Genomic DNA, 26,241 nt, shown 5'->3' with positions numbered 1-26,241 from the left:
TTTCTCTTGAAAGGATGCAGGGATTCATGACTATGTCAGAATTGTTGGATCCAAGACCGTTTCCTAAATCTTCATATCAAGGGCATTTTTGGTGTTATCCAGATTCAGAACAGAATATCCCTGTATTTTCTTTTTGCTTTAATTTCCTTGGGAAAAAATTTAAAAAATAAAAGGCTCAGGTTTGCTCCCAGAGAGGCAAGAGTATAAATCATCTATATCTATATCATCTATATCTATATCATCTATATCTATATCTATCTAGCTATCAATAAAACAGGGCTCTATGTAACATGCCTCACTTCCAAGAGTAGATCAGATGAATCCCAGTGCTCTTGTGGGGTTATAAATTTCTTCTGGAAACCTGCTTTTCTACTTTTTCTGCTGTGGTTTCAGCAGGGTGAGACCCCTATTGCTGCAGACCACCCCTGGGCATGGACACCCATGGCCCTTGTGGGAGAGGAAGAATTATCACCACTCGGAGGTTGATGCCTAGAGAGGCTGACCTGGAACAGAGACTGGACAGAGTTAAAGAATAAAACAGGGATTTATTAAAAGGCATTCACAGGATACACCTTGGGCAGTACAAGAGCCTGGCTGAGGCTACACACATGATGGACCCCAGGTCATGAGTTTTCACACTTTCATAAGTTTTGGTCCATTTCCATATTGGGGTTGATTGTCCAATTACAGCTTCAGGTTATGCAGTCCCATCCTCCCAGTTTGCTCTCCTCAATTTGCTGTTGTTTGCAATTTTTGGGTTTGAAGCTGCAATGGTGTCCTTGGTTCTGGGGCTGGAAAAGGATTGTTTTGTCTGATTAAACTGTGAAGAGAACTTGCTAACACTTTATATGAAGTTCAGAGTTACCTATTAATGCAGAACAGAATCTGGAAAATATGAAAGCTCAAACTTAAGGCATCAAGGTGACCCTGTGGCAAGGGGAGTCAAACCTCAACCACACACGTGTCAGGTTTAGGATGAGCAGAAAGCAAAGTAATGAAGAGGGTGGTTCCATTCTGTGTGTCTGAGCAGTTGTTTGAAGCTTATGACAAAGTGTTTGAGCTCCGGCCAGAAAATTAAAAGGAGAGATATTCCTTAAATTTGAGATATTTGAGATATCAAAATCAATATGTCAAAATTATATGTCTCAAATCATAGGAATATTTAACTCTGCATCCTGCCTGACAGAGATGGTATGGACGGATAGGGAAGTTGTAGGTTTGTGGCTTTGTTTGTGTGTGAACTACTTCTTACAAGAAAAGTACAGCAAGGAGTCTCCTGTCAGGGAGATTTCTGTTCCTGGGATGTTTGGATAGTCATTAAATTTCTGCTTTTTGACCTGATTTTACCTGGTCCGGGGTTCAAGGGGGAGGGAAGTTGCTCAGCACTTGTGGCACAGCAGCTCTCTGACTCTCTGACGTGGTGTGAGGCACATCAAGAATCAGCAGAGGCTGTACCACCCATGGTCCAGCTTAGAGAACATCCATGTCTCTACACACCTTGGTGGCTGTGGGTTTCTCACTTATACAGGACAACTCAAGGCACCAGCAGCACAAAGTCAGCATTTATCTTGATAAAAGGAAATTTTCAACAGTCCTGTCTCTTTTTTTCCACTATTTACATGCTGTGAGACAGGAAGAGCAGGCCTTGGTGTTATGTAGTTTCTGCCTTGTTTTCAGTGAGACTGTTCATGAATATGCTGATTAGCTTGCTCCTGCAATATGTTGATATATTTCCCCCAGAAACTGAAGCTGGAGGTCCCTTCACACTGGTCACTGCCAAGTATCAGATGGCAAAAATTCCTCTTTTGTTGCCCCTTGAACTGTATTCAAGCTGGCAGATCAAAGGGCAAGATTTCATAACTGCTCACAGGACTCTGTCAGCAGATTTGTCTTGTGCACTACCATTGCCCATAAGTATGATATAAATGACCTCATTTATTCTCACACTTTTCATTTAATGGAAATATTCTTATTACCCATAAAATACTGGACTATATTTAACACTTAATCTCGATTCAGGGAAAGCAAGACACATTGCAGAGGTACACTGGTGGTTTTTCCTGGCTGCATTGCAGAGCTGGTGAGTGCTACAGCCAAACAAAAATCATCTTGGCCGAGACATTAAGAGCAAATATTAAATTTATTCTGGCTAAAACTGAATCCCTGGTAATTGCTCAGCATTGTTCCTTACACAAAAAAAGTTGGAGAATAAACACCATCACGTGTGTTGGGCATATGGATTGGGAAGTCAGTTAATCTTGGGTTTATTTCTAGATCTGTAGAGCCGTGTTTCATTCTGTTTTTTTCTAAGTAAGCTTCCTAGGAAAAACCTGCAATGTTCATCTAGGCCCTCATTATCCTGAGCCTGAGGCAAACAGCAGCCAGGACAATGTGGCCCAAAGCACAGTTGCTATACTGTGACTAATAATCTGAAATTATTGGCTAATCAGCCTCAAACTGAAATGTACCTAGAAGATAAGTAATAATCTTTATGCTAATTTTAGTTAAATTATTGTGCTTCTTAATTTCAACTGGCCTGCACATCTTATGGTGCTCCCAAATATGTTAACACTCGTATTCCATAAAAAAAATGAGGAGAAAGGCAAAGTAACCCTGTCTATAGCTAAATGTTTGGGAGGATATGTCTTGTAATGCTCCTCTTGGCTGGAAAATACGTCCCTGGTCTGCAGTTCTTGTCCCAGCCTCTGCTGGGTGCATAAAATCTCAGTCCCTCCTGCTCTGTGTCAGGACTTGTGGTATTATAACTAAAATCTACAGTGTAGATGATAATTACATGGCATTATTAATGCTATTTTATCTCACTCTGGTGTTGATATCCCATTTGAAATTTTCCAAAATCACCTTCATTTTTCTCTCTAAGACCTCTTCTACAAAGGTGCTGGGAGTGATAATGAAATGAATTCAGAGGCACAGAGATTTTATAGTAATGCATTTTCAATACATATATTTTACAATAGTAAATATGTAGAGCTTCATTCTATTTACAGCTTCTTTAAATGCTCATATTTGGACTCTGTAGAGGGGTTAAGTATTTTTCTCAGAATTTTTAATGTGGTTTGAGCTTCAGAATAGGTCTAGGTGCACACAAAATGTGTAACTCTCTAATGGATGTATTAGAAGGATGTATGAGAATATTACCAGCTGACCTACCCAATTTTGTACGATTCCCAGAGACCTGAAGGGTTTTTTTTTTTCCCAGTTTGTTTCCCTATTTTGAGTAATTTCCACATCCCTGCCATTCAGGAAGGATAAAGATGGACCAGAGGGCCTGCACAGGTTGGGGCTCTGTGAACCTCACAGATTCCACAAAGTGGAGTGCAAGGTCCTGCACCTGGGCCAGTGCAATCCCAAATTACCAACAGGCAGGGCAGAGAGGAACTGAGAGCAGCCCTGGGAGGAGGACCTGGAGGTGCTGGGTGAGGAAAAGCTCCCTGTGAGCTAGCCCTGAGTGCTCCCAGCCCAGAAACCAACAGAGTCCAGGGCTCATCCAAAGCAGTGGGAACACCAAGTCCAGGAAGGGGATTCTCCTCCTCTGCTCTGCCTTTCTGAAACCCCACCTGGAGCTCTGTGTCCAGTCCAAAATCCTCAACGTAAGAAGGACGTGGAAATGTTGGAGCAAGTCCAGAGGAGGCCATGAAGGGCTCTGGAGCACCTCCCTTATGGAGCCAGGATGGCAGAGCTGGGAATGGTCAGCCTGGAGAAGAGAAGGTTGTGTGGAGACCTCACAGAACCTTCCAGGGTCTGCAGGGGCTCCAGGGAACTGGAGAGGGACAACTCATCAGGAACTGGAGTGACAGGGCAAGGGAGAATGGCTTCACACTGACAGAGAGTAAGTTTAGATTAGATATTGGTAAGAAATCCTTCCCTGTGAGGGTGGGGAGGCCCTGGCACAGGGTGCCCAGAGAAGCTGTGGCTGCCCCTGGATCCCTGGCAGTGCCCAAGGCCAGCCTGGATGGGGCTTGGAGCCACCTGGGCTAGTGGAAGGTGTCCCTGCCCATGGCAGGGGGTGGCACTGGATGGGCTTTAGGGTCCCTCCAACCCAAACCATTCTGGGGTTCTGTGATTCTATAAAGTAAGATAAATATAGGGTTTATTCTTTCACAGAACACATTTAACACTTCACTGTTTCTGTTGAAGAAATTAATAACTGAACTCCCATCCAATGCTCTGATTTACTTAAGAGCATTAGGAAGCTCTGTGTTTATAATCTGGAATTATATTGACAATTTTCTTGCCCTGATTCTCTATTTAGCTCACCAGTGCAATTCCACTGCTTCTTTAGAGATAGCTGCAATTTAGTCCACTGGACAAAAAAAAAACCCACCAAGACCATTTTTAATAAACTAACATTCCAAATTTAGTTTGGAATTAATACAAATAATTTTTCCTAAAGGAGAAGCATCCTTTGCTGTGGTGGAATTCTTATGCTGAATGAGAATTCTTGACTTAATTTTTTGTGTGCACGTAGAGATCTGAGCATTTCCTGCTACCAGTGAAACAACACTTGCATAGGAGGAGAGCATTTAGATGCAAAGAAGATCATCTGCACATTCCCCCAAGAGCTAAGCCATAAACAAACAAATACAACAACAAAGTATTTTCAGGAAATATTTTGGTTCACCTCCTACTCCTTTCAACAATTTGAGTTGCTACAGACAACAATGGTGCAGATGTTATATTTCACAATATCAAGACAGCATTTATGCATATGTTTGTGAGATTTACACTTGTGTGAAGCCAGATTCATCCCAGAGGGTTGGTAGAAACAACTGCCTTTATAAATTCAAGTGCAGGTTAAGTAACTGTCATCCATCAGTGCTGTAAATAGCAGTGCTGGCATCAAACTGGAGACAAAAAGCCTCCACTTTGGAAGGATAAACTTATAAATTGAATAGAAAATGAGCCAAATAATGCACACTGTAGAAGGTTAAGTTTATACAACATTCTTTCTGGAAAAGGAACAATTCTGGGTTTTATATACAGCCTTATAAATAAGGCTTTGGATCAGTATTTCTTTGAGAAAATATTTGAGACTATATATTTTGTTTGAAGCCAACAATTTAGGTACCTTTTCCCTCTTTCAGGCAGTCAGGAGTAACATCAGCTTTTGTTTGGAACAGAAGGCAATTTGGTCTCTGTGGCACCAGGCACAAGCCAATCCTGAGCATCAGTAACATCCCAGAAACAAGCAAGCAAACAGCTTCCAAAGGCTTTAAGGACTCATATTCCCTGCCACACTATCCAGGTCATAAAGTTTTTTTTTGTTTGGCTCTGGGTACGGGGTAGAAGGAGGTCATGGCTGCTCACAGCACTGCCAGAATTCTTAGCCTGACTGTGCCTCATTTTTCAAATGAGAACTAAGGTGAGCAAGAGCACTCCCTTGAAATTTTAAATCATTTATCACGGTTTGTCTCTAGGCCTCGCCATTGCCCAGTACTGCAGATCAATTTGTAGTTCTGAAACAGAAGTTGTAAAAGTGGTAATAAAAGGCATTTCAAAGACTTTGAGACTATGAGTTGTATCACATAATGATGAAGAATTTTAGCAGTTTGTGTTTCTCCTGTGATTCATCTGCGAGTATCCATCAACACTGAATCTATGAATCCTCTGCTCTATTTTCTCCAACAGATCTTTATGCTGATTCACTCTTCATAAACTGTATTTTCATTGATTTATGCACTAAAACACTTCCACAGATTCAAATTTCTTCCTTATCTCTACAAGAAACATGGTTCAATTATTTTTCGTTTTAGTCAGGACAAAAAGAGATGGAAGAAGACCATGATTTTCATGCTGGTTTTGAAGCAGTATAAGGTGTAGCCAAATCCCTAAAATCCAGCCCAGATGAAAGTTCCAGAGACTTTTGAGTTTCATTTTCTTAGGATCCAGAATCATTAGGTTTTTCTCCTGTACAATTAACTACAGGGATAGGACCATAATATCAATTGGCTCTTAAGGTTAGGCAAAAGACTGTAAACAGACCTTTTTGCTTCTCTTTCTCATAACTCTTCTCCTTATTGTGTCAATAAACTCTTTTCCAGGGCAGTCTTCTCCATTTCAAAGGTTAACTACTGTTTTAACTGTAGGTAAGATACATTCTTCTCTGAAAGTGAAACAGTCTTTTACCCCATTTGCAAAGTATAAATCCATACCTTTTCCTCACGTTGAATTTCAGGCAATATCAGCTTTCTTAACAGTCACAAATAAAATGGATAAAAAAGAGCAAGAACCTTCCAGTCAGAGGAATTTTTTTTATTTCATTTGTCTTCTGCCAGTCTAAACAAATGCACCATTTTATCAAGTCTGTTACCTGTTTAGATAATAAATGATTCCTATGAGCAGATGTGAACTGGGAAAAAAGGATGCTTTGAGCTTGCGTGTACAAGGTGTTGGAAACTCTTTTGATACTGCCAAGGGGAGAAAGAACAGTTTTCCAATCCCTCTAGGACATATGACAAATCATGAAATCAATACTTTTTGCAGGGAAAAATAAATGTATAAACCAGTGAGAATGGATTATTATAATTATTTAGATGGACAAGTACTTTTGACTCCAAATATGTCACCATCTTACCTGCAGGCTGTAAACCTGAGTTGTTATTATAATTTTTAAAAGATCCCAGACTGGCTGGGGTTGGAAGGGGCCTCTGGAGATCACCCAGTCCAAGCCCTGCTAAAGCAGGGTCACCAGAGCAGGGGCACAGCATCACACCCAGTCAGGTTTGGAGTGTCTGCAGAGAAGGAGAATCCACAGCCCCTCTGGGCAGCCTGAAAAGGTTTTTGTCATACTTGGATGTAACTTTCTGTGTTTCAGTTTGTGCCCGTTGTCCAGTGCTCTGCCACCCTGAAAGCAAAGAAGTTTTTCCTCATATTTGGATGGAACTTTCTGTGTTTCAGTTTGTGCTTATTGCCCCTTGGCCTGTCTCTGGGCACCACTGCAGGGTCTGGCCCCATCCTCTTGGCATTCACCTCTAAGATATTTGCATGCACTTACCAGTACCTACAGGCCAGAGCACATCTAAGAAAACGAACCCCAGAAATAGAAAAGAGGTGCAAAATCTATTTCCTGCTTACTCAGCCTGTAGGAAACACCTCTCAAGCATCCCACTCATTTTCCATTTCAGATGTAGCAGAGGCAAGGGCAGGTTTTACTGGGAATTCTCCCTTTCCCCTCTGCTCCCTGATACCACTGTCACATGCAGAGCTAATGAACTTTTGCTTGGAATTTAACCCTTGTCTTACAAGCCTGTGCAAACTGGTGAGATCTTACAAGATAATTCATCACTCTTAGATGGTTCATACAAACACATTTCAGTTCTGAAGTGTTTTCACTCCTCCTGTACTTGCTGTTTATCCCTTGTGCCATTTGCAACTTGCTCTTGGTAAGTGCGTTTCTGCTTTATTCTCTGCTGCTTGGTGATTGAGCTGCCTCTGAGGCAGGAGGTAAATTAGATTTTTTACTCATGAGGAGCTACAAAATACCTTTGTATGAATATAGGTCCAGCTAAATATGTGGATGGCGAGATCCTGAATGAATGTTCACAAAGGTGTTGGGAAGTTAATCACGAAATCTGGGTAAAAGGTAAACAACACCACAGGACAAGACACAGAAATAATTCCCCTTTGGATTTCATCAGGGGAGGAAATTTTTCAGTACATATGTTATAGAGGCTAAATATCAATCAGACATGCACAAAAGAAAACCACATTCCTTCCTCTTGTGTCCCTTTTGGTGCTCATGACAGGTGAGAAGTTTGAAATCATTGATGTCCCAGGAGCTGACTCAGTAATCTGACTATCAGGAGTCATAAAAAAGAAATATATCTGAGTACATTCTAGGTATAATGTATGTACTTTTTATTAAAATTCATTAATACATTTGCACATATTTCTTATGCATAATGCAAGAAGATAGTGAAGCTGATATTGATGAATTCTAGTTCTGGAAGTAGAATTTCAAATGCTAGGAAGCTGATAAGGCAAAAAAGGCATAGAAAGGAAAAAAAATTACTAGGATAAAAAGACATTAGGATAAAAAGAAATCTGACAGTACTTATTCACTGCAAGGTAAAGCAATAATATGGAAAAAAATGCATATGTTCAGTAAACCTTTCTGTTTTGACCTTGGCAAAATGTCAGACAATAACAAGCAGAAAGTTAATGAAGAAATACTTTCCATTTCATCGAAGGCAAATATGTTTAAAAGGAGCTTATTATTTCTTGAACTTTTTTTTTTTTTCTGATCACCACATGTAGATAATTGAAAATGTTAAGGGACACAGATGAGATATGTTCTGTACTATCAGATCCTGCTTCTTTTCCTCCAGGGAGGTTGTTCTGTTTATTTTGCTCATATTGCCATGTTTTTCTCTATTGCCATGTCTCTATACAAAGGTAGAGTTTTCAGGAGGCTGCTCAGCCACGTGTAACTTATTCCCTTCTTTTTCACATTGGATAGAAAAATCAACCATAACAAGCATTTAGTAAAGATTTTGGCAGATTGTCCATTGTTTAACTGATTGTAATAAGCATTGAAAGTTCTATGACCTGTGCTGGTAAGGAGAATTTTTTCAGAATTGACAACCTGTGAGTAACACAGTTTTGGATATTACCTGATTCTAGATCGGTCCACATCTGGCTGAATCCTCTCTTTAAAAGTCAATTTAAAATTTTTTTTTTTCCTAGCAAATATTTTATCTGCTTCCTGTTTTGGAACTGCTAGCAGGTAGAAGCTTAATATAAAATGGAGCTACTTTCATCTCATCTTGGCCTTATTCAAACCATGGCCTCAGGCATTAGAAATCCTGAGGCTTTTAAAGAAGGTAGGAGGAGAAAAACACCATATACGCTCTCAGTGAGCTGCTCTGCCAACAGCAGAACTTGGAGCTGCATGGGAAAACACTGGATTCAGGCTGCCACTGTCATTCCAGCCCCTTAAAGCAGTCATGTTCTCACCATCCAAGAGTGAAGGTGCCTCATTTAGAAGACATGAAGAGAAAGGAACACAGAAGAGCTCTTTTATTAGAAATTGTATGAAGTTCATTTTCCAAGTGTTCTCCACATTATGCCACAATATTATTCAATAACATTTATGCTTACCAGTAATAATATTGATTTATAAAACATGATAAATTACTCCAAATGAGGCCTAACATTGTTAATTTTGCCTGGGCTCTGTTTTGTGAGTGGTTGACCTTTAGTAGTTAGGAAGGATCCATCACACTCACTGTAAATTTCTTTATGGGCTGATTCAGTCACTGCAATGGAAGAGAATATATTCCCATTTCAAATCTCCTCACGCTGCCATTTTAGAGTACAATGGCATTTTAAAAAAATCCTTTATCTAGTTGTTTTATAGAGAGCTTTCATAGCTCCCCATGCCATAAGATTCAAAATGTATTGAAATGAATACAGTGATAGAACCAAGTGTATAATTAATGTACACATTTGGAAAAAAAGCTATGGCCTGAAACTCAAAAGAGACATTGACAGCCCTAGGATTCCTTTCAGATCCACTTGCAATTTAAGCTTCTTTGAAGATAAAACCTTGTCCAAAACTTGTATGATACTTTACTAACAGGTCTTTCCTGTCAGAACACTAATGGTTTCCTGAGATTAAACACCTCTCTCAATGTCATTAATAAAAGAAATAGTGTTGAAATGCCAACTGCATTTTAAAGTGTGCTTCTTCTCATGCCACATTGACTCTCTGGCTGGTCATTCTTCATGGGAGCTCCAGGGCTCCCATGGCCATGGCAGCCAACCAGCCAGGGATCAGATTTGGAGCAGCACATGCAAATCCATGGCTTGGATATCTGGGAAGATGGAGAGAATGCTGCCCATGGCCTGGGGCACTACTTATGATAATAACATGATTCCATTATAGGCTTCAGCCTAGGAGCCAGACTGACTGATTTCCTCTCTCTTGTGCAAGCCTGGGCACTCTGGGCCATCATCCTTCTCCACAACAGGCTTTGCCTGGAGCACTAAAGAGCTCCATGCAGTGACTCACACTGGAAATAGATGGGCAGCACATCCACCTGCCATTCTCTCCTTGAGAACACCATGGAAGCTGCTGGGCTGGGCTCCTATAGAGCAGAAGAAGAGGAAGGGTAGGAAAGAACAATCTTCTCATAGCTCCAGTGTTTGTTCTCAGTGGAAAACTGGTTTTCTTGAGCAGCAGCCAGCATTGATGCCATGCTATTCCATGGGAGGTGTTCTTCTGATGGATGGAACTCAGTGGCTCTGGAAAGCAGCATTTTCTCTGCTCAGAGTAAGATTATTAACTCTGAAATCCTCAGGCTTTTAAAGAAGGTAGGAGGAGAAAAACACCATATATTCTCTCAGTGAGCTGTTCTGCCAACAGCAGAACTTGCAGCTGCATGGGAAAATATTAGATACAGGCTGCCACTGTCATTCCAGCCCATTCAAAGCAGTCATGTTCTCACCATCCAAGAGTGAAAATGCCATGCTATCCCACGGGAGGTGTTCTCCTGGTAAATGGAACTCAGTGGCTCTGGAAAGCAGCATTTGCTTCATTACATCTCTGAGTAAGATTATTAACTCTATCAGGCCTGCTGGTCTGCCTTTGGCAACGGTTAAGAGCTTGATTTCCCAAGGGGAATAATGCACATTGGGCACAAAACAAAATGTTTGAGAGTTTGTGCTAGAGAGACTGCAAGACAAGCAGGTGAAGAAAGGGGTGACAAGAGAGGGAAAAAGCACTGCTTGCAAAGTGAAATTTAGATTAAAACCAGAAATTATATGGCTAGAAATTACAGGTAGATATATTTATATATATATAAATATCTTATATAAAATGAAGATAAGGATATGATTTTACTCAGAGTGACATTGCTAAAAAGGGAAATCAGCTCTAATTTTAGGAGCTACTAGTGACCCAGAAAGCATTTATGAAAACCTCCTCACTCAACGTGCTAGAAATAATGCACCATAAGCCCTCACCCTGAACTTCATCCCAGCTTTTACCCTGCTCCTACATTTTATTCTCATAAACCCAGCTCCTTCTGAAGGCTGAAATATTTCCTCAGCTCTGGAAGCTGCTCATCATTTCTCTCTTGTCCAAATCCAGGTGTCCCTGCTCCTGCAGACAGGCAGACACTTTTAATGTCCTGCATCCCTATTTTATCTTCAGAGATGAACCTTCTTCTTGTCTCTCTCAGAGAGTTTAGGTCTTCATCTCTCCATATTCCAAAATACTTTATTTAAGAAAGACCTCAGCAAAATAGAAAAGCTGTTTTATAAAATCTCTAAAAGCTTCAGCTCTGGCTGTGGCACAATAATAAAAATGTCATCTTTTTAAAAGGGCTCTATCTTCCATATTCCACTGCCCCCGATTCCTCAGCAGTGATTTTCAAAGTATGATTACTTGCTGCACTAATAAATGTTCCCATTGATATGTTCTGAACCAAAAAAGAATGACAAAACTTTTACAAAAGCATTTTTGCCTACTTCCTCTCTAAACATACAGAAAAAAATCTTTCTGTAGCAAAAACTGTGGAAGGATCTCAAATTCGTTTAAGCCAAGCAAGTTTCTCTCAGTGCCTGAATAACCCAGTCCCTGGATTCAGTACATAAAGGATTTGTAGTAGGTCAGGGCAACATCAACTTGGAAATTCTTCTGAATTTGTCATGGATGTGGCCATTGTTTCCAGTTTAACTCTTCCAAGAAAGGATTTGCTGCTTGTGGAGAAGGGCTGTAAGACATAATTTCTGAGCCCACTGTTGACAGAGAGACACCAAGGAAGGCAATGGGCTCAGCCCAGGGTTAAGAGGGGATTCAAACAAGAGCTGTAATTACTTGCACAGAATGTATCTAATAGTTAGAAAATGTTTCAGTTGCCCAGCATGCATTAAGAGCTCTAAAAATTGGAAACTGGAATTGGCAATGTTCAAAGTGAAAATAGAATGCACCCTCTGTAGTTAAATACCACAACAGATTGCTGAGGATTTCTGAGAAATCCTCAGAATTCAAGTCAAGATGTGATGTTTTTCTGGGGGACAGTTCTCAGTCCCAAAGGTGTGACAGCAAGAGGCATTTGGTGAGGTTCCTCTGACTGCACTAAAAAGGGGGCAGGTTGAGGGGATTAGGGTGGTCTTTGTCCTTAAATACTGACAACGAAAATCAGATCAAGGGTGACAGCAAACTTTTATAAGAATTGTATCTTTTCTGTTAATATTGTGTTTGAACCTCAGCTCAGATAGCGAGCTTAGAACAAAAGGTTTCCTCGAGGCATAAAATAAATATTTTACAACATAAAACTTGTAATATTTTCGTGGTGTCAAAGCAAGCCTGTCTTGCTGGTCTGTTCAGGAACTACAGTTAACCAATATTTCCTGATGTATTCAAATGAAAAATATGATCAGAAAGCAGAGAATTTAAACAGCAAAAAAAAAAAGGAAGATTTTTTTAATAATTGGTTTATTTTTTGGTGGTTTGGTTTGTTTTTCACTTGAAAATTACATTTACAGTGCAGGGTAAGTCACTGTTTTTAGTGTCTGCATTAATGTGATCAATATACAAAATGAGGATTTTTTTTCACTTTACAGGCAAAAAATATTTGTGTGCAATTTTTTCATTTCTCTCTACTCATATACAGTAGTTCCATAAAAGCTGCAAATAGAAGTTATATGTTTTCTAATTTCCTAAAAGGAAAGGCAAGTCATGAGAGAAAACTTCAAAACCTGACAACTAAGATGGAAAATCCCCTATCAGAAAGCAATTCTCAAATACTAATTTAGCACATTGGTGATGTGTAGAGTCTTTAGGAACTACAGAGATCTGTTAAACCTCATTCCCTTACTGGTAAATGGCATTAAATTTCAGTTAAGTTACAGAAATCTCTCCCTACCATCATTCTTTACATTGGTTTTTGATTAAAGAATGACATCTGCCAGAATGTGTCTGAGAGGAAAGGCAGTTTGTAGCCAGGAGAGAAAGAGGAGGATGCTGGAAAGCAGAAGGGCTACACAAAAATGTATTTATCTGGGTACTGTTGACAACTGTGGACTTAAAAGTGTTAAAAAATCCCACAGTTGAGAATGTGTTACACATCCCTGGTCATTCAGCTGCTGACAGACCTTGGTTTCTGGCATCCCTCAAATATTCTTTTTTTTTTTTTTTTTTGCTGCATCTTTGATTTCTGCTTCTGTGTTAATTTTGTACGTGCGCTTTTCTCTCTATTTACCTGGGACCTTCAGCAGGATCTTGCAAGGTCGCTAAGCTCTTTGCTTTTCCAGTCTTGTCCAAGAGGAGTCCTAATTGATGTGGCTGTACAAACAACTCAACAAAATGGTGGCTGAGGCAGAGTCCTCAGGTCCCTTGCCCTTAATTCCCAGAATCTGTAACCAAAACTGCTATTGCTGCATCTGGGAGAAGCTGAGCTACGCCAAGGCTGCCTGTCCTGTCTAGATCTGAGGACAATGAGTCCTTCTCACTAATAGCTCTATCTGGGATCTTAATTGGCAAGTAAATTAATAAAAGATGTGTTTATTGCTGTGCAATGAGCTTGTTTGTTTTCCCTGCTGTCTCTGATTTACTTTGGAGAGGGGAAGGAGGCAAGTCTTTGAATTATATCCCTCTTACTTTTTAGGAATCAGTCTTCCTGTGTATTTTCTCAAAATGGAGGCCAAAAGTACAGAAAACTGGAATTATCACAGTAAGGTCAAATGTGGTGCAGTGTTTCTTTAGGTTATCCAATTTATCTAGTTCTGTACCTAAGTGACTTAACATCAAAAGGCAGAGAACGTGGACTCTTGTTACGGTTTTAAAATTTACCTTGTTCTAACAAAAATACCTGTTGCATCAGGTCCATATTTGAGGAAATCACTGCTTTAATTTCAGTTTCTACCAAACTGGGTTGTTTTAGAGCTAAATTCACATCAGAGGCCACACAAAACCAACAGGAGCAGCAGCAACCTAAGTGGCTTAGTTTTTATTTATTCCTTTCCCAACAATTATTTTATTATGGAGTACTTTCCCCACTTCTAATAAATAACTCTCGTTGCTTGTCCTGTCTATAACGCATGACAGAGTATCACTGTCAAGGCCCGTTGTAATTCCCAGCGAGTCGCCCCCAGCTACTCAGCAGAGCAGAGTCGTTTGCAAATGAAGGACATTTGTCTGAATGACACATTTCTGAATGAGAACTGCTTTGTTTTCGCAGAGAGTTTGGCCGCTGGAAAGTAAACAATCTTGCTGTGGAAAGAAGAAATTTCCTTGGCTCCCCACTGCCACTCGCCCCCGAGTTCTTCCGTAACATAAGGCTGCTGGGACGGCGCCCGACCCTTCAACAGATCACAGAAAACCTGATCAAGAAATATGGGACACATTTCCTGCTCTCAGCTACCCTGGGAGGTGAGGTTAATTCTTGGGAATGTTGGGGATGAGCTTGGTGTGAGTAGACTAAAATGCTGGTCACAACTCTTCCTCCTCCAAGCCGCTAGGATGGGCAACGCTCTCTGTGGGAGCAGGTTTTGACCACAGGTCTTGGGACTCCTCCTTGTTGGTGCTGTGTATAGAATTTTGTGCAGAAAAGGAGAAGAAATCCAGTTGCTAAGATGGAGGTGCTTTACCTGAGCTCTTGCTGTGCAGCCACATGTCTTTTGGGGGTCTTCCTCTGCACTGAGGTCATTAAGGATAGTGACTTTTTTTCTGTAAAAATTCCCTGTAACAATTTACATTATACGAGCATACAGAAGTATCTGGGTCCGTTGCAGTCCTGCAGAAATGGAGCCAGAAAACCAGTAACAAGTATTTCCAACAAATCTTGTAATTTATGAGACGTTTAAACTACTTTGTCCATTGGAAAATCCCTATACTGTCACTCTGCCCTTTTTAGAATTAGTCTTCACTTAACCAGCGGGACTGCATTTTCAAAATGGGATGATGAGGCTTTGCCATGTCATTCCCATTAACTTAATGGAATCTGCATCTTTCAGTCCCCACAGACTAATCTGGAAAGGGTAGCCCCATGGATAATTGGGATCCAGTCACCAGATAGATTGAAGAAATCCAGTGAAGAGGTCTAATGTTCAAAGGAGAGCATAAATTGTTCCGAATGAAAGATAATTAGTACCTGTGATTACCCATCTAGGCATTACACAATGAGCTGACATTTTAGAAATGCAGCTCTATCCCATCGTGGGTGATAATATTAAAGATAATTCTGGTGATTGAGTGTCCTTCCAGCAGGACAGGCTTGTCGAAATCCTTTATTCACCTGAGGAACGGTTCTTTTTAATACATTTCATAACTGAATCCTCGCCATTTGTAAAGGAAATGAGAGCCCTCCTAGTCTCTCTTGGCTGATAGCTGAGATCTGTAACTACCCAAATGGCTCACAGAGGCTTCCTTCTGAAGGAGACCATCCTAGAAACAAGGAGGAATTTCTGTCTTGCTCTATTTATTTTAAAAAATAAAGAGCTAATTTCTATCATTATTTTGTGAACTAGTACCTCTGCGGCATTGCCATTAGAATTTGAAGAACAATTTATGTGTGTTGACCAGCAATTTCTAACAAAAATCCCTGAATTTCTTTTAATTACTTTGAATATTTTTCCATGCAAATATACACATTTTATAAGTGATTGATTTCTTGAGTATGGTACACATAGCACATTTGAATAGGAAAAGTAAATGCTGAAGAGAAAGAAATGTTTATTAAAACATAGACCATAAGAATTAAAGCTTTGGCTGCAGCATGCATCCTACTTGAAGGATTATCCAGTGGTAAAAATAATTTTTCAGTATTGCTACCTATCTGCTAATTATTATTGAATGTAAATAGCGGTAGCTCCTCAGCCATGTGATGAAATTCATTGTTACGGTGAAATTGGATCTAGCAGGTCTAGGCAAAGAGTCTGACATGACCACAACTTGATCTTACATTCAAAGCAGCATTATCACACTGATCACCACAGAGCCACGGAGCTGACAACTTTCAGGAGGTCTGGACTAAAACTGAAACTAAAACTTAATGGTATTTCCTTTGAAGACATTTGAAAATTCTAGCTTAGACCTTCAATATTCTCCCCAAAGCCTCAGGATTTACTGCAGGGCAGCTGAGGTAGGGTACCATTTTCTCACCTCAGAAAGGCTCTAAAATGCAGTAGCTGCCCCAGCCTTTCCCAAATTTTCACTCAGAGGGAGAAAATGTTGACTTCTGGGCTCTGTCGCTGCTTAATGAAGTTAAAGGGAGTTTTCATACTAACTTGGGGTTTGATTTAGGTCCCTAGTCTCAATTTTTAGGCATGATTTGAGGCACACCTGCTGCCTTCCATTATCACTGGATGGGTGCTGAATACTTTGAAAAATTGGTTCAATTACAATAATTACAGGGAATTAGTAATTTCTAAGAAAGCTTTCATGAGGTAGCTAATAAACCCGTACTTTCCTGGATGTGTTAGTTCTCATTTTCAGGCTGGATTGAATGGGGATTCCCACAGATGCTTGTCCACATTTGATTAACACATAATTAGATTTTTTTATTATTTTAATAATGTATTAGTACTTTCCCTTTAATTACAAGTTGTTTTATTGTGAAAGCTTGTCACTTATGCAGCTTGTTAAAAGCAGAAGACCAAACGGAGTGTGCGCAGTACTTTTATTTAATGAATCCCCAATCATCTGTATTCATGGACAGAAAGGAAAACTTGGCAAATGAACGATGCTGTGATAAGATTTGTGTGCCTCTGTGACCATTTGGTTTCCATAAAGATCCCTTTTTGAGCATAAAGGGAACTTCTGCACATGCTTGTTTGTGAAACATTCCCTAGTCTTTATTCACAAACACAGAAATACACTCCTCAAGGGCACCCAGAAACGAGAACTAAGGGAAAAAAGTTCCATATTTCTTGCTGCCACAAGATAATGTGGAAAGTGACATTTCTCACTGCTTTTATTTCTTATGGAAATTTTATCTCCTTGTGCCATAAGCCCAAAGTCCATAACGAGCATCTCCAAGCTGCCGGATCGAAGGACCTTGTTCGACCCAGCGGATTGAGCACTCTGTATGACTTTCCCTCCTTTTGTTTTGCATTTATACCTTTCTCTTCTGCCTGCCCACAATATCATGCAATGAAGGCTCAGTTTGCTGGAACTACTCTTTAATGGCTTGCCAAAAACCCAGATGTGAGCTTCGGAGCTGAAGGGTGTTGGGAAGCCTGGGGTACCGCTGTGGGGTGGGTGTAGGAGGACAAAACCCAGTATCTCCCGCATTAAAGACATTCCCTTTAATGCTGTTCCTGCAGAAAAGGCCATTTAGCAAAGCAATAGAGTTGGTGATGAAGATAATTAGCACACCATAATGACAGGCTCTTGTTCCAGGCATTTGGGTGAAGTGAGGCTGATTTGGGTGCTTTGCAAGACGAAGAGAGCAGGTTTTGCAAGGAAGTGCTCCTTGCGCCTGGAAACTGCTCTGAATGAACCAATTTTCAGGACAATGCCAAAGCTTCTTGGGAAACGAGAACCTCGTTAGGCAACTGCCTAAGTGGTCATCTGAAACGTTCCAGGTCGATTTATTTTTACTGCTATTGTCAGTCATCTTTGCTCAAGGTGTTCATTACCAGACCATCAATCCATTCAGCTCTCCGGGTCAGGAAATAGCCCTTGATGTTGTTGAAGGCTTGGTGAATCGGAAGGAAAAGAGGTAGTTTTGTCTTTAAAACAGACAGGCTTAGCAGGTGTGGGCAGATCAGCTCGACCCCAACCTCTCTCCACTGATTAAAGCCCTGCCAGAGTGATGGTTACACCTTTACTTTTCCAGCTTTTCTGCCCCTCATTAATATTCCCCTGGAGCTGCGAATTATTCTGCCTGCAGAGACGGGGGAAATTGTCAGGTGGTGTAAAACAGTGAATCTCAATGGATTCCGACGGATTTATTAGCACTTACACTAACTGCTGATATGACCTTTGCTTTCTATACCACTCTCTCAAGGTAAGATACAAATTACTGGCAAATAAGGGAAGGAGGGGACAGTCTCAAATGACTGATGTGAGAAAAAAACTTGAAAATTTTGCATCAGATTTGTAAACACCAGTCACACCCCCTGTCTGGGTATGTAAATTCCCCAGAATTTAAGATTATGGAAGATAAGGGGAGGAAAAAAAGCACAAAACACATTAACTTTCTTTTCTCTCCTGTTTACTTAATGAAGAAAAAATTTAAATCCTTAAACAGATGGTCTGTATAGAATTAACGTGCACTGTTATTCACTTGAACCATGGAAATGATACCACATCTGGCCTGACATTAATTTATATCGTTTTTGAGCCTGTGCATTTCCATCAGCATCTGCTTAAGTTTGGGAAAATGACCTGATAAAACCCTAATGGTACCTTTGGTGATTCAGACAGGAATAGATTTTCCACTAGCTAGTAGCAGCTGATGCATTTATTTAGGTGTAGTTATTTAGGTGTTAGCCAAGGTATCTTATTTAATCAGAAGCCTTTGGGGAGTTCACAGGACAAAGACCTTTAGTCCTGTGTAAGATACATTTATGTGTCTGAAGAGAGGGCTCCGAGTAGGCATCTCTGGGTTATGCTCAGCTATAGCTACCTTGGAGTGTTGTCCTTCTATTCCTGTTTCCTCTCTTTCTGACATGAAGTGATGGGAACTGCTTGAATCACTGCCTTTTCCTACCACTTCCCAGTCTACAGATGAAAATATGAAACATCAGGGTCTATAATCCCTTTATTATTCCAAAGATGTGGGTACAGGCAAACAATCTCTCAACAACTGAGGCAGAAAATAGCACTAAGCATTTAAATCATATGAATATGTATTGTTATGTATATAAAAAATATATTTACTCCTTCAATAGATGGTTATATTTAGTTACAGTTGTTACAGCATTATTCCAATTCCACCATGTTGATGGAGATTTGCATTTTTAATTTAAATAATTCCTGAATATGTTATTAAGATGAACACAAAATTAATTTCTAATTTCTGAATGCCACTTACCAACTGTTATTTAGGAGTCTTATATCTAAATGGTTACAGACAGCTTGTATATCTGGGTAATTTTCTATATGCATTTTTTTTTATTATTTTATCTTATTTTATTTTATTTTAACAGCATGTGCTATTGGGACCTACCTGAATTTATAAAGATATGTCATGGACAATCTGTTCCTATAAACCTAGCAAGAATTAAAAATTGAAGTTAAGTTATAAACTTGCATATTCCAGGGCTGGTGGGGACAGGATTGGACACTGTGGCAAGGTCAGTGAAGAGCATGAGCATCAGTCCCCTGCCCCTGCAGTGTCAATCTGTCAGGGACAGCCCCCACATGGCAATCAGACGTCCCTGTAGTGACTGAGAGCTTCTTGAACCACCCAGCTGGGCTATGTGGAATTGTTTTGTGAGCATAACTGAGTGTTTCCATGCTACTTCTTTTAAACCTGATAAAGTGAAGTTTACTGTCTCTAGAATTTTGGGAAGGAGAGTGAATGCTGCTCTCAGAGCTTGTGAAAAGCACAGCTGGGAGGATTTGATGCTGAATAATCTTGTTTTATAAATGTTCACTGTCATTACTCCTTTTCAATTCTCAAAATTCATAACTTTGTTTTCTAAATGACATGTGTTTTTAGCTGATGCTTGGATGTCTTCTTAGCCTGTTTTATGGTGGCAGACAGTAACAAGTGAAAAACAAGATTCATCCATGTTTTCAATGTGACACAAGAGTCTCTTTTGGCACGGCTTTAATTTTCTCCAAATGAACTTAAAACTCAAATTGCCGTCCCCAAACCCGAGTTTGGCAGTGTTACTTCCCAAACCCTGGAGTTCTGGGTGCTGAAGGGAGCCCTTTCACAGTTCTGCAGGGACAGAGGCGCCTAAGCACCAGTGTAGGGGGGAATCCACTTTTTCTAGCGAGAGCTCAATCAGCTCTGACAGATTAAAAACTCTGTGAAAAGTCTTTTGGACAGTAAATATTTTTGAGCTTCCCCTGATGGCACCTGCTGGTAGCACAGTGCCTGGGAATGCCAGTGATGAGCCAGGACTTCTTGTGTGAGATGCCTTTCAGTCTGGTTACAAAGAATGAAAACGCAAACATATCTGTCAGGGTGTGGGGATGATGCCTTGAGAGGGCTGACCTAGAACAAGAGGCTGGACAGAGCTAAAGAATAAAGTAGGGATTTATTAAAAAGCCTCAATGGATCCACCCAAGGAGAACCAAAATGGTCACAAAATGCACGACCGCTCACGGGGTCTCTCACTTTTATCAGTTCTGCTCCATTTGCACATTGGAGTTCATTGTCCAATTCCAGCTTTAGCCCATGCAGTCCCATCCTGCTTGTTTTCCTCTCTCCAGCCCACGTTGTTTGTGCTCTTGGGCCTGAGATCTGGATCTTTTGTCCTTGGTCCCCAGCTGGAGAAGGAATTGTTTTGTCTCCCTGCTCTGTGAAGCTACTATCCCTTGATATGAAGCCCAGAACTACATGCTTAGGCAGTTCAGAATTTGAAAAATATAAAAGCTAAAACCTCAGGCATCAGGGACAGAGCTTGCAGGGCTTGGGGTGCCAGGGGATCCTGCCTGCCAGAACACACCCACCAGCCACTGCCATGGAAAGTGTCAAGCAGTACAAGGCAAATAGGATGACATGATAGCTCTGACATGGTCCAAACATTCTTCTCCTGAGATGTTCTAATCAAATTAAAGCATCACAATACACATCCCTGTCCTTTTTCAAGGTTTGTTTGTTTGTTTTTGAAATGGTAGTTTTTGTTGCAGTTCCACTGTCTGCTTGGGAAATGGGAAAATGCCTGAGATTTTTTTGGATGTGAACAAAACTCAACAAACTCTGCTTAAATAATAATATAATTTGTGATAAAGAAACACAAAGAACCTCAAAAAACTTATTTTTTTATCTTTTCCAGAGATTTTCTGCAGCTTTAAGTCCTTGTTTTCTTTGCTTTTACAATTCATTATATTTTCTGTGAAAAGGTGGTTGACCTTGCAAAAGCCACTTTAATCTAAATAAACTACCTCAGATCTTTGGAAAGGGGGAAAACATGGTGAGAAAGCTCCTAGTAAAATTTTGCACCTAGATCTGTGCAGCCTGAACTGGTCGCCGGCACAATATTCACCCTCTGAGTTCTGATGTCTTCTCTGATACCACAGAACCAGAAATGGTCTGGGCTGGAAAGCATCTTTGGGCTGGGTTGCTCCAAGCCCTGTCCAACCTGGCCATGGACACTTCCAGGGATCCAGGGGCAGCCACAGCTTCTCTGAGCACCCTGTGCCAGGGCCTCACCACACACTGGGAAGAATTTCTTCCTAATATCTGTTCTAAACCATGTCTTTGCAGCTCCACAAACAGCTGCACAAAATCCATGGCCCCTGGCTCAAACCTCAGCTCACTCCATTGCTTTTCATCCCAGAAATATCTTTCCTCCTGGCTGGAGTTGCATGGCAGGTTTTATTGCATGGGCACAGTTGAATGCCAGCAAAGCTGGAACCTAGAGCAGGTTCTGATGGCAGATTTCTCTCAGGGGACAGGTCATTAGAGTTTGCTGTACTTTCCCAGTTCCCTCCTCATGGCAGTTGTGAACCTTTGTCTACATATTACAGAAGAAAAATTAAATAATTGGGTGGGGAAATCCTCGTACTTAAGGAGGCTGTTTTAATTCCTGGTTCTTTGGAGCTTCAGGCAATTAATCCTTGCATTGAGGACTTCATGGACAAAATAATGACCCATTAGGAAACTGTAGGAGGAGAAGCATAAATGTAGTGGTGGAAACTGAGGTAAGCTCCAGCTGGAACAGCCACCTGTCCCTTCCAGGACAAAAGGAATATTCTGGACAAGCCCTGCAGGTCTAATTAGATAAAAAGCTCCTGTGTAATGCCAGTTTTGCCTGTGTAAGGTCTGAAGGGCTTGACTATCCTCTGAATTTCTGAGAGATTGGGAAACACATATTATATATTGGAGAGCAAGGAGTGTGCTCGTATTAACCAAAGACAAATTTTGTGGGTCAAAATTTGCCAGCAGATGTGATCTCCTGCACGGAGGCACACGTTCCTCACTTAGCATTGCTCACCACCAAGATTAGCTCCCTTTGAAGATGATGTCATGTTTTCAGCCTGGATTTTTATCCTAGAGCTATTACTTTTTTGGCATGTAATCCCATCTGAAGTTGTTATCCTCTGAACGGGCACAGTGCCACTGCAGCAGATGGGTGAGCAGTGAAAGTAGCACAAGTGGCAAGTCAGACCTTAGCAGGGTAACTTCCTTTCCAGGAGCTAGGAAAAGGCACTCAGTGGAGTTGTTCAGCACCTAAAATCCGGGTATAATGACATTATTAATCAATTGTTGAGCTAAATGCTGAAGAATGCAGGTTACCAAACACATGCTCAGAGAGTGAGGAAATTTACTTCTGTCCAATTTATTCTGGACATAAATTGCATAGAAGAAAATACTGGGTCCAGAAATTACTTTTCCAATTTGCTTTGTGATGTAATGAGTCTTGCCTAAACACTTTACTAAATGAATGAATTCTTGCTTAGCCTGAAACACAGGAAAATATATCCATGAACTAGACAATAAACATGGAAAACAGTATCAGTTGGTGTGTTCTGGAAATGTTCCTAAGAACTCACTCAGTTAAGCAAGTCAGATTTTTGGGTTTCAATAATCTTACAGAAATTAAAATTTCTGAATTCAACAGTATTAACGTCTCTATAGAGAGACAGGAAGTGAGAAATCCACAACACAAGATGCTGGAGCTTCTATTTTCTTTTGGAAAAGCACCAACTTTCTGAAACCCTCACATTATTCAGTTACAAAAATTTCGTTCAAAGCAACTGTTCTATCAGATTTCAGGCACTGCTGAATTGATTAGAAAGCACATGGTTGCTCATAACAAGGTGTAACAAGGTGCCTTTCTTCTAAAATCAGCTCTGAGAGAAGGAAACAAACAAACATCTCAAGTATTACACTGGTTTCATTTTCTTTTATGCCAACATAGAACACTACAGAATGACTGCATTAAGTGACCTTGGAAATAAACATATTTTGTATGTTCTTCAAGTTGAACATTTACAAAGTCTCTCCTTATTGTTGCACATTGCTGATGCCTGCTGGGGCTTCTCTTCCCCTGCCCAGGAGAGGAGTCGCTCACAATTTTTGTGGACAAACGGAAGCTGAGCAAGAGGTCAGAAGGGAGCGACCCCAGCGCCAACAGCTCCGTGGTGACCCTGGAGACCCTGCACCAGCTGGCAGCCTCCTACTTCATCGACAGGGACAGCACCCTGCGCCGGCTGCACCACATCCAGATCGCCTCCACCGCCATCAAGGTAGGGACAGCTCCAGGGGAGATCCCAGCTTCACCAGCTCCTCCAGGAAGTGTGGTTTGATTGGTAATTGTTAGCAAAATAACCAGTTTTATTCGGTTTTTTTTGCCCAAATCAAAGAATTTGATTTATAAAGAAGGTGCTAGTGTCGAAAAGGATATAAAGATGTACTAGAGATATTAGTGATGAATAATACACAGTTTGATTGGTACAGAAGTTTTTGGTCCTTGGGACAGCCTCATGAACATGTGTGATCAGTAACTCCACTTACAGACAGATTTATATTTCTCACGCTTCTTTCTTTGTCTTCCCTTTTTATTTTTTTAATATTTATTTATTTATTTTAGATATAGTTATTGTACTCCTGTGCTTGAAATATTTTTTTTTTTTAAATGATCTTTGGAACACTTTGGAGCTCTTGGCTCTACAGCTTTACAGAGATGTACTATTTTCTGTTAGGAACTAGTTTTAGCACAGTTTGTCAGTCGAAACACCCTCTGTGCTGATTGCTGCAGGTCCCTCCTAGCACTGGAGGATGTTTGGCCAAGATCAGTGCCCCAGGTAGGACATAAAGCAATAACTGTCCTCCTGAGGAGATCTCTAATCTTATGTTACTCATTTGAAATAGCCTCTCCCAGTTTATTTCCAGCTTTGAAGGGCAAACAAAATTGTAACTTGCAGTTAAATGTGCAGTAATTGTGAAGCTCTTGATTTAAGATGTGATTTAGGATCCCTTCTGCTCATTGGATCCTTCCACTGGTAACCAAGATCTTCGTTAAAGACACGTGAAACCAAATGCAATTCCCAGCTGCCTTAGCTGTTACTCAAGCAAATATAAATGTACTTCCCTGGAAGTGCCTTTACTGGGAGAAGGATACAACATGAATTTGTGGCTTCATGGCACATGTTCAGTTTGGCTGCTGGTCTCTGGAGGATATTTCCAAAGTCCCATCCATCCCAGAATGGTGCCATGGCAGCTCAGCCCAGCCCAGCTCAGGGCTGGTCATCTGCCGGTGCCAGAGTTGAGCTGGGAGTGCAGCAGAACAAACCCAGGGTTTGCTTGGGGCTGCCCATCTCATCACCTGGTCTTGGAGGAAGGACTGGATTGGGAGGTTGTGGCAAGGTGGGATTGGAGTCTTCTCCCAGGCAGCTAGTGATGGACAAGGGGAAATGGCCTCAGGTTGTTTCTGGATAGGTTCAGGATGGATTTGAGGAACACTTCCTTCACTTAAAGTGTGGTGAGGCATTGTAAGGGGCTCTCCAGGGCAATGGTGAAGTCCCCCTCCTTGGAGGTGTTCAAGAAGTGAGTGGATGAGATGTGGATTAATTGACAGAGTGGTTTGAAGGTTGATGTTCTTGGGAGGTCTTTTCAACCTTGATGGTTGAATTCTCTGATTCTTGCTGCAGACCACGGTATCACCCATCCCTCAGATGTGACTTACCTTCACAGCCTGACTGTTTATTATGTAGATGTACAGCTACCTTAAAACCAGGCCCCCTCCACATGCAAAAATTCCTTTTATGTGAAAATATTGATGACTGCAACCAGTGGTAACTCAAGTGACAGAACATAGAAGTGTAGAGACAAAACACTGCCTGAAAGAAATCTGCCCTTTCCAGCCACTGAAATATTTTAAAGAAAATTTGTGTTACAATGCAAAATTCAACCCTGCCCACCTACAATTTACAGAGTGAACCTTCTGCATGTCCAAAGATTTCTACCAACAGTACAAATGAAAGCTTTCTCTCCAGCCTCCTGCTAAGGTGGATGCAAACGAGATGTTAGTCCACCAGCAAATCTCACTTGGTTAATTGACGGCAGGAGCCTCCAGGAAATGGTTCTCACATCAGATGCACCAGTGCTGATAGATGAAACCCTGGCTTCTCTCACCACTTTCATTGAGAGGCTGGGAACATTTGCATGACAAATTTCTACTGTCAGAACACTTAATTGAACAAAAAACCTGTTTCTGTTGAAACACAGAAGCACAGAATGCCAAGGAAAGCATTTTTTTTTTGTTCTATATGCATAGGTTTTTGAAAGACTGCTGTTTTTAAATTGGAAAACCATCAAGTAAAGTTTTAGATCCAGGGTGTAAGTAGCACATTTGCAGATTTTTCATTAAAACATACATCCTGACATCTGAGTTAGAGTACTTTCCATACAGCTGCTGAACCAGATCTCTGTCCCATCTTGAGGGCTGGCTTGGCAGAAGTGACACCTAGAAGGACCTGGGGACCAGGGTGGCCATCACAGCCTCCCCTCCTGTGCTGCTGCAGGGAGGAGTGACCCCAGTGCTTGTTACACCATGGATTCCTGAGCAGCTTTTCAAGTGCCAGTGTCACCAAAACTGCAGGAAAAACAAAAACTCAGCAGCATCATTTTAGAGAATTAAGGCATTACTTTGTTCTGGACAGGATGTTGTTCTGGCCAGGATGTGGAACAGAAATAATTTCATCCACGTGTTGCAAAGTAGATAACTTCATCACACATGGCTCTTTACTAGACTTTTCACACACTTATACAGACAAAACCCAGAGAAATTAATTGGTTTGGTGTTCAGTGGTCCTAAATTACACAATTCTCAATATTTGGTTTCCTGTGGGTATTGATCCCTTCACCTTCAATTCTAATTTGATCCTCATGTGCTGCTTCCAGGCTGTAGATGTTAAATCACCAGGCCTTGCCCAGGCAACAGAGTCTTTTGAAAAGAAATTTTAATTCCTTTCTCCTGGGCAATGACAAACAACCCCCCTGGACCAAAGTTGGTTAAAAATGTTAAAATTGTATCATTTCCAACACCAGCACTTCCTCTGTCTGGCGTGCTCACCACAGCTCTGCTCAAAGCCTTCCTCTGCATGAGGGGTTTGCCAAGGGAGCCCAAGGAAAGGTCTCACAGCTT

At 40.9% G+C, this 26,241-nt stretch overlaps 1 protein-coding gene across 3 annotated transcripts in view; it reads left to right on the top strand.

Annotated features, from left to right (window-relative positions):
* The window catches only part of BRINP3 (BMP/retinoic acid inducible neural specific 3), a 200,321-nt gene that overhangs the window by 96,832 nt on the left and 77,248 nt on the right, over positions 1 to 26,241 (top strand). For all 3 annotated transcript variants that reach the window (XM_053951027.1, XM_053951025.1, XM_053951026.1), the window contains 2 exons: positions 14,208 to 14,398; positions 23,151 to 23,341. In XM_053951027.1, the coding sequence (XP_053807002.1) occupies positions 14,208 to 14,398; positions 23,151 to 23,341 (382 nt within the window). The remainder of the gene's footprint in view (positions 1 to 14,207; positions 14,399 to 23,150; positions 23,342 to 26,241) is intronic.

This window comes from Vidua chalybeata, chromosome 9 (assembly GCF_026979565.1).
Source record: "Vidua chalybeata isolate OUT-0048 chromosome 9, bVidCha1 merged haplotype, whole genome shotgun sequence".
Lineage (NCBI taxonomy): Eukaryota > Metazoa > Chordata > Aves > Passeriformes > Viduidae > Vidua > Vidua chalybeata.
Note: the sequence above shows the minus strand (reverse complement) of the source record. Positions and strands in the feature narration are given on the sequence as shown.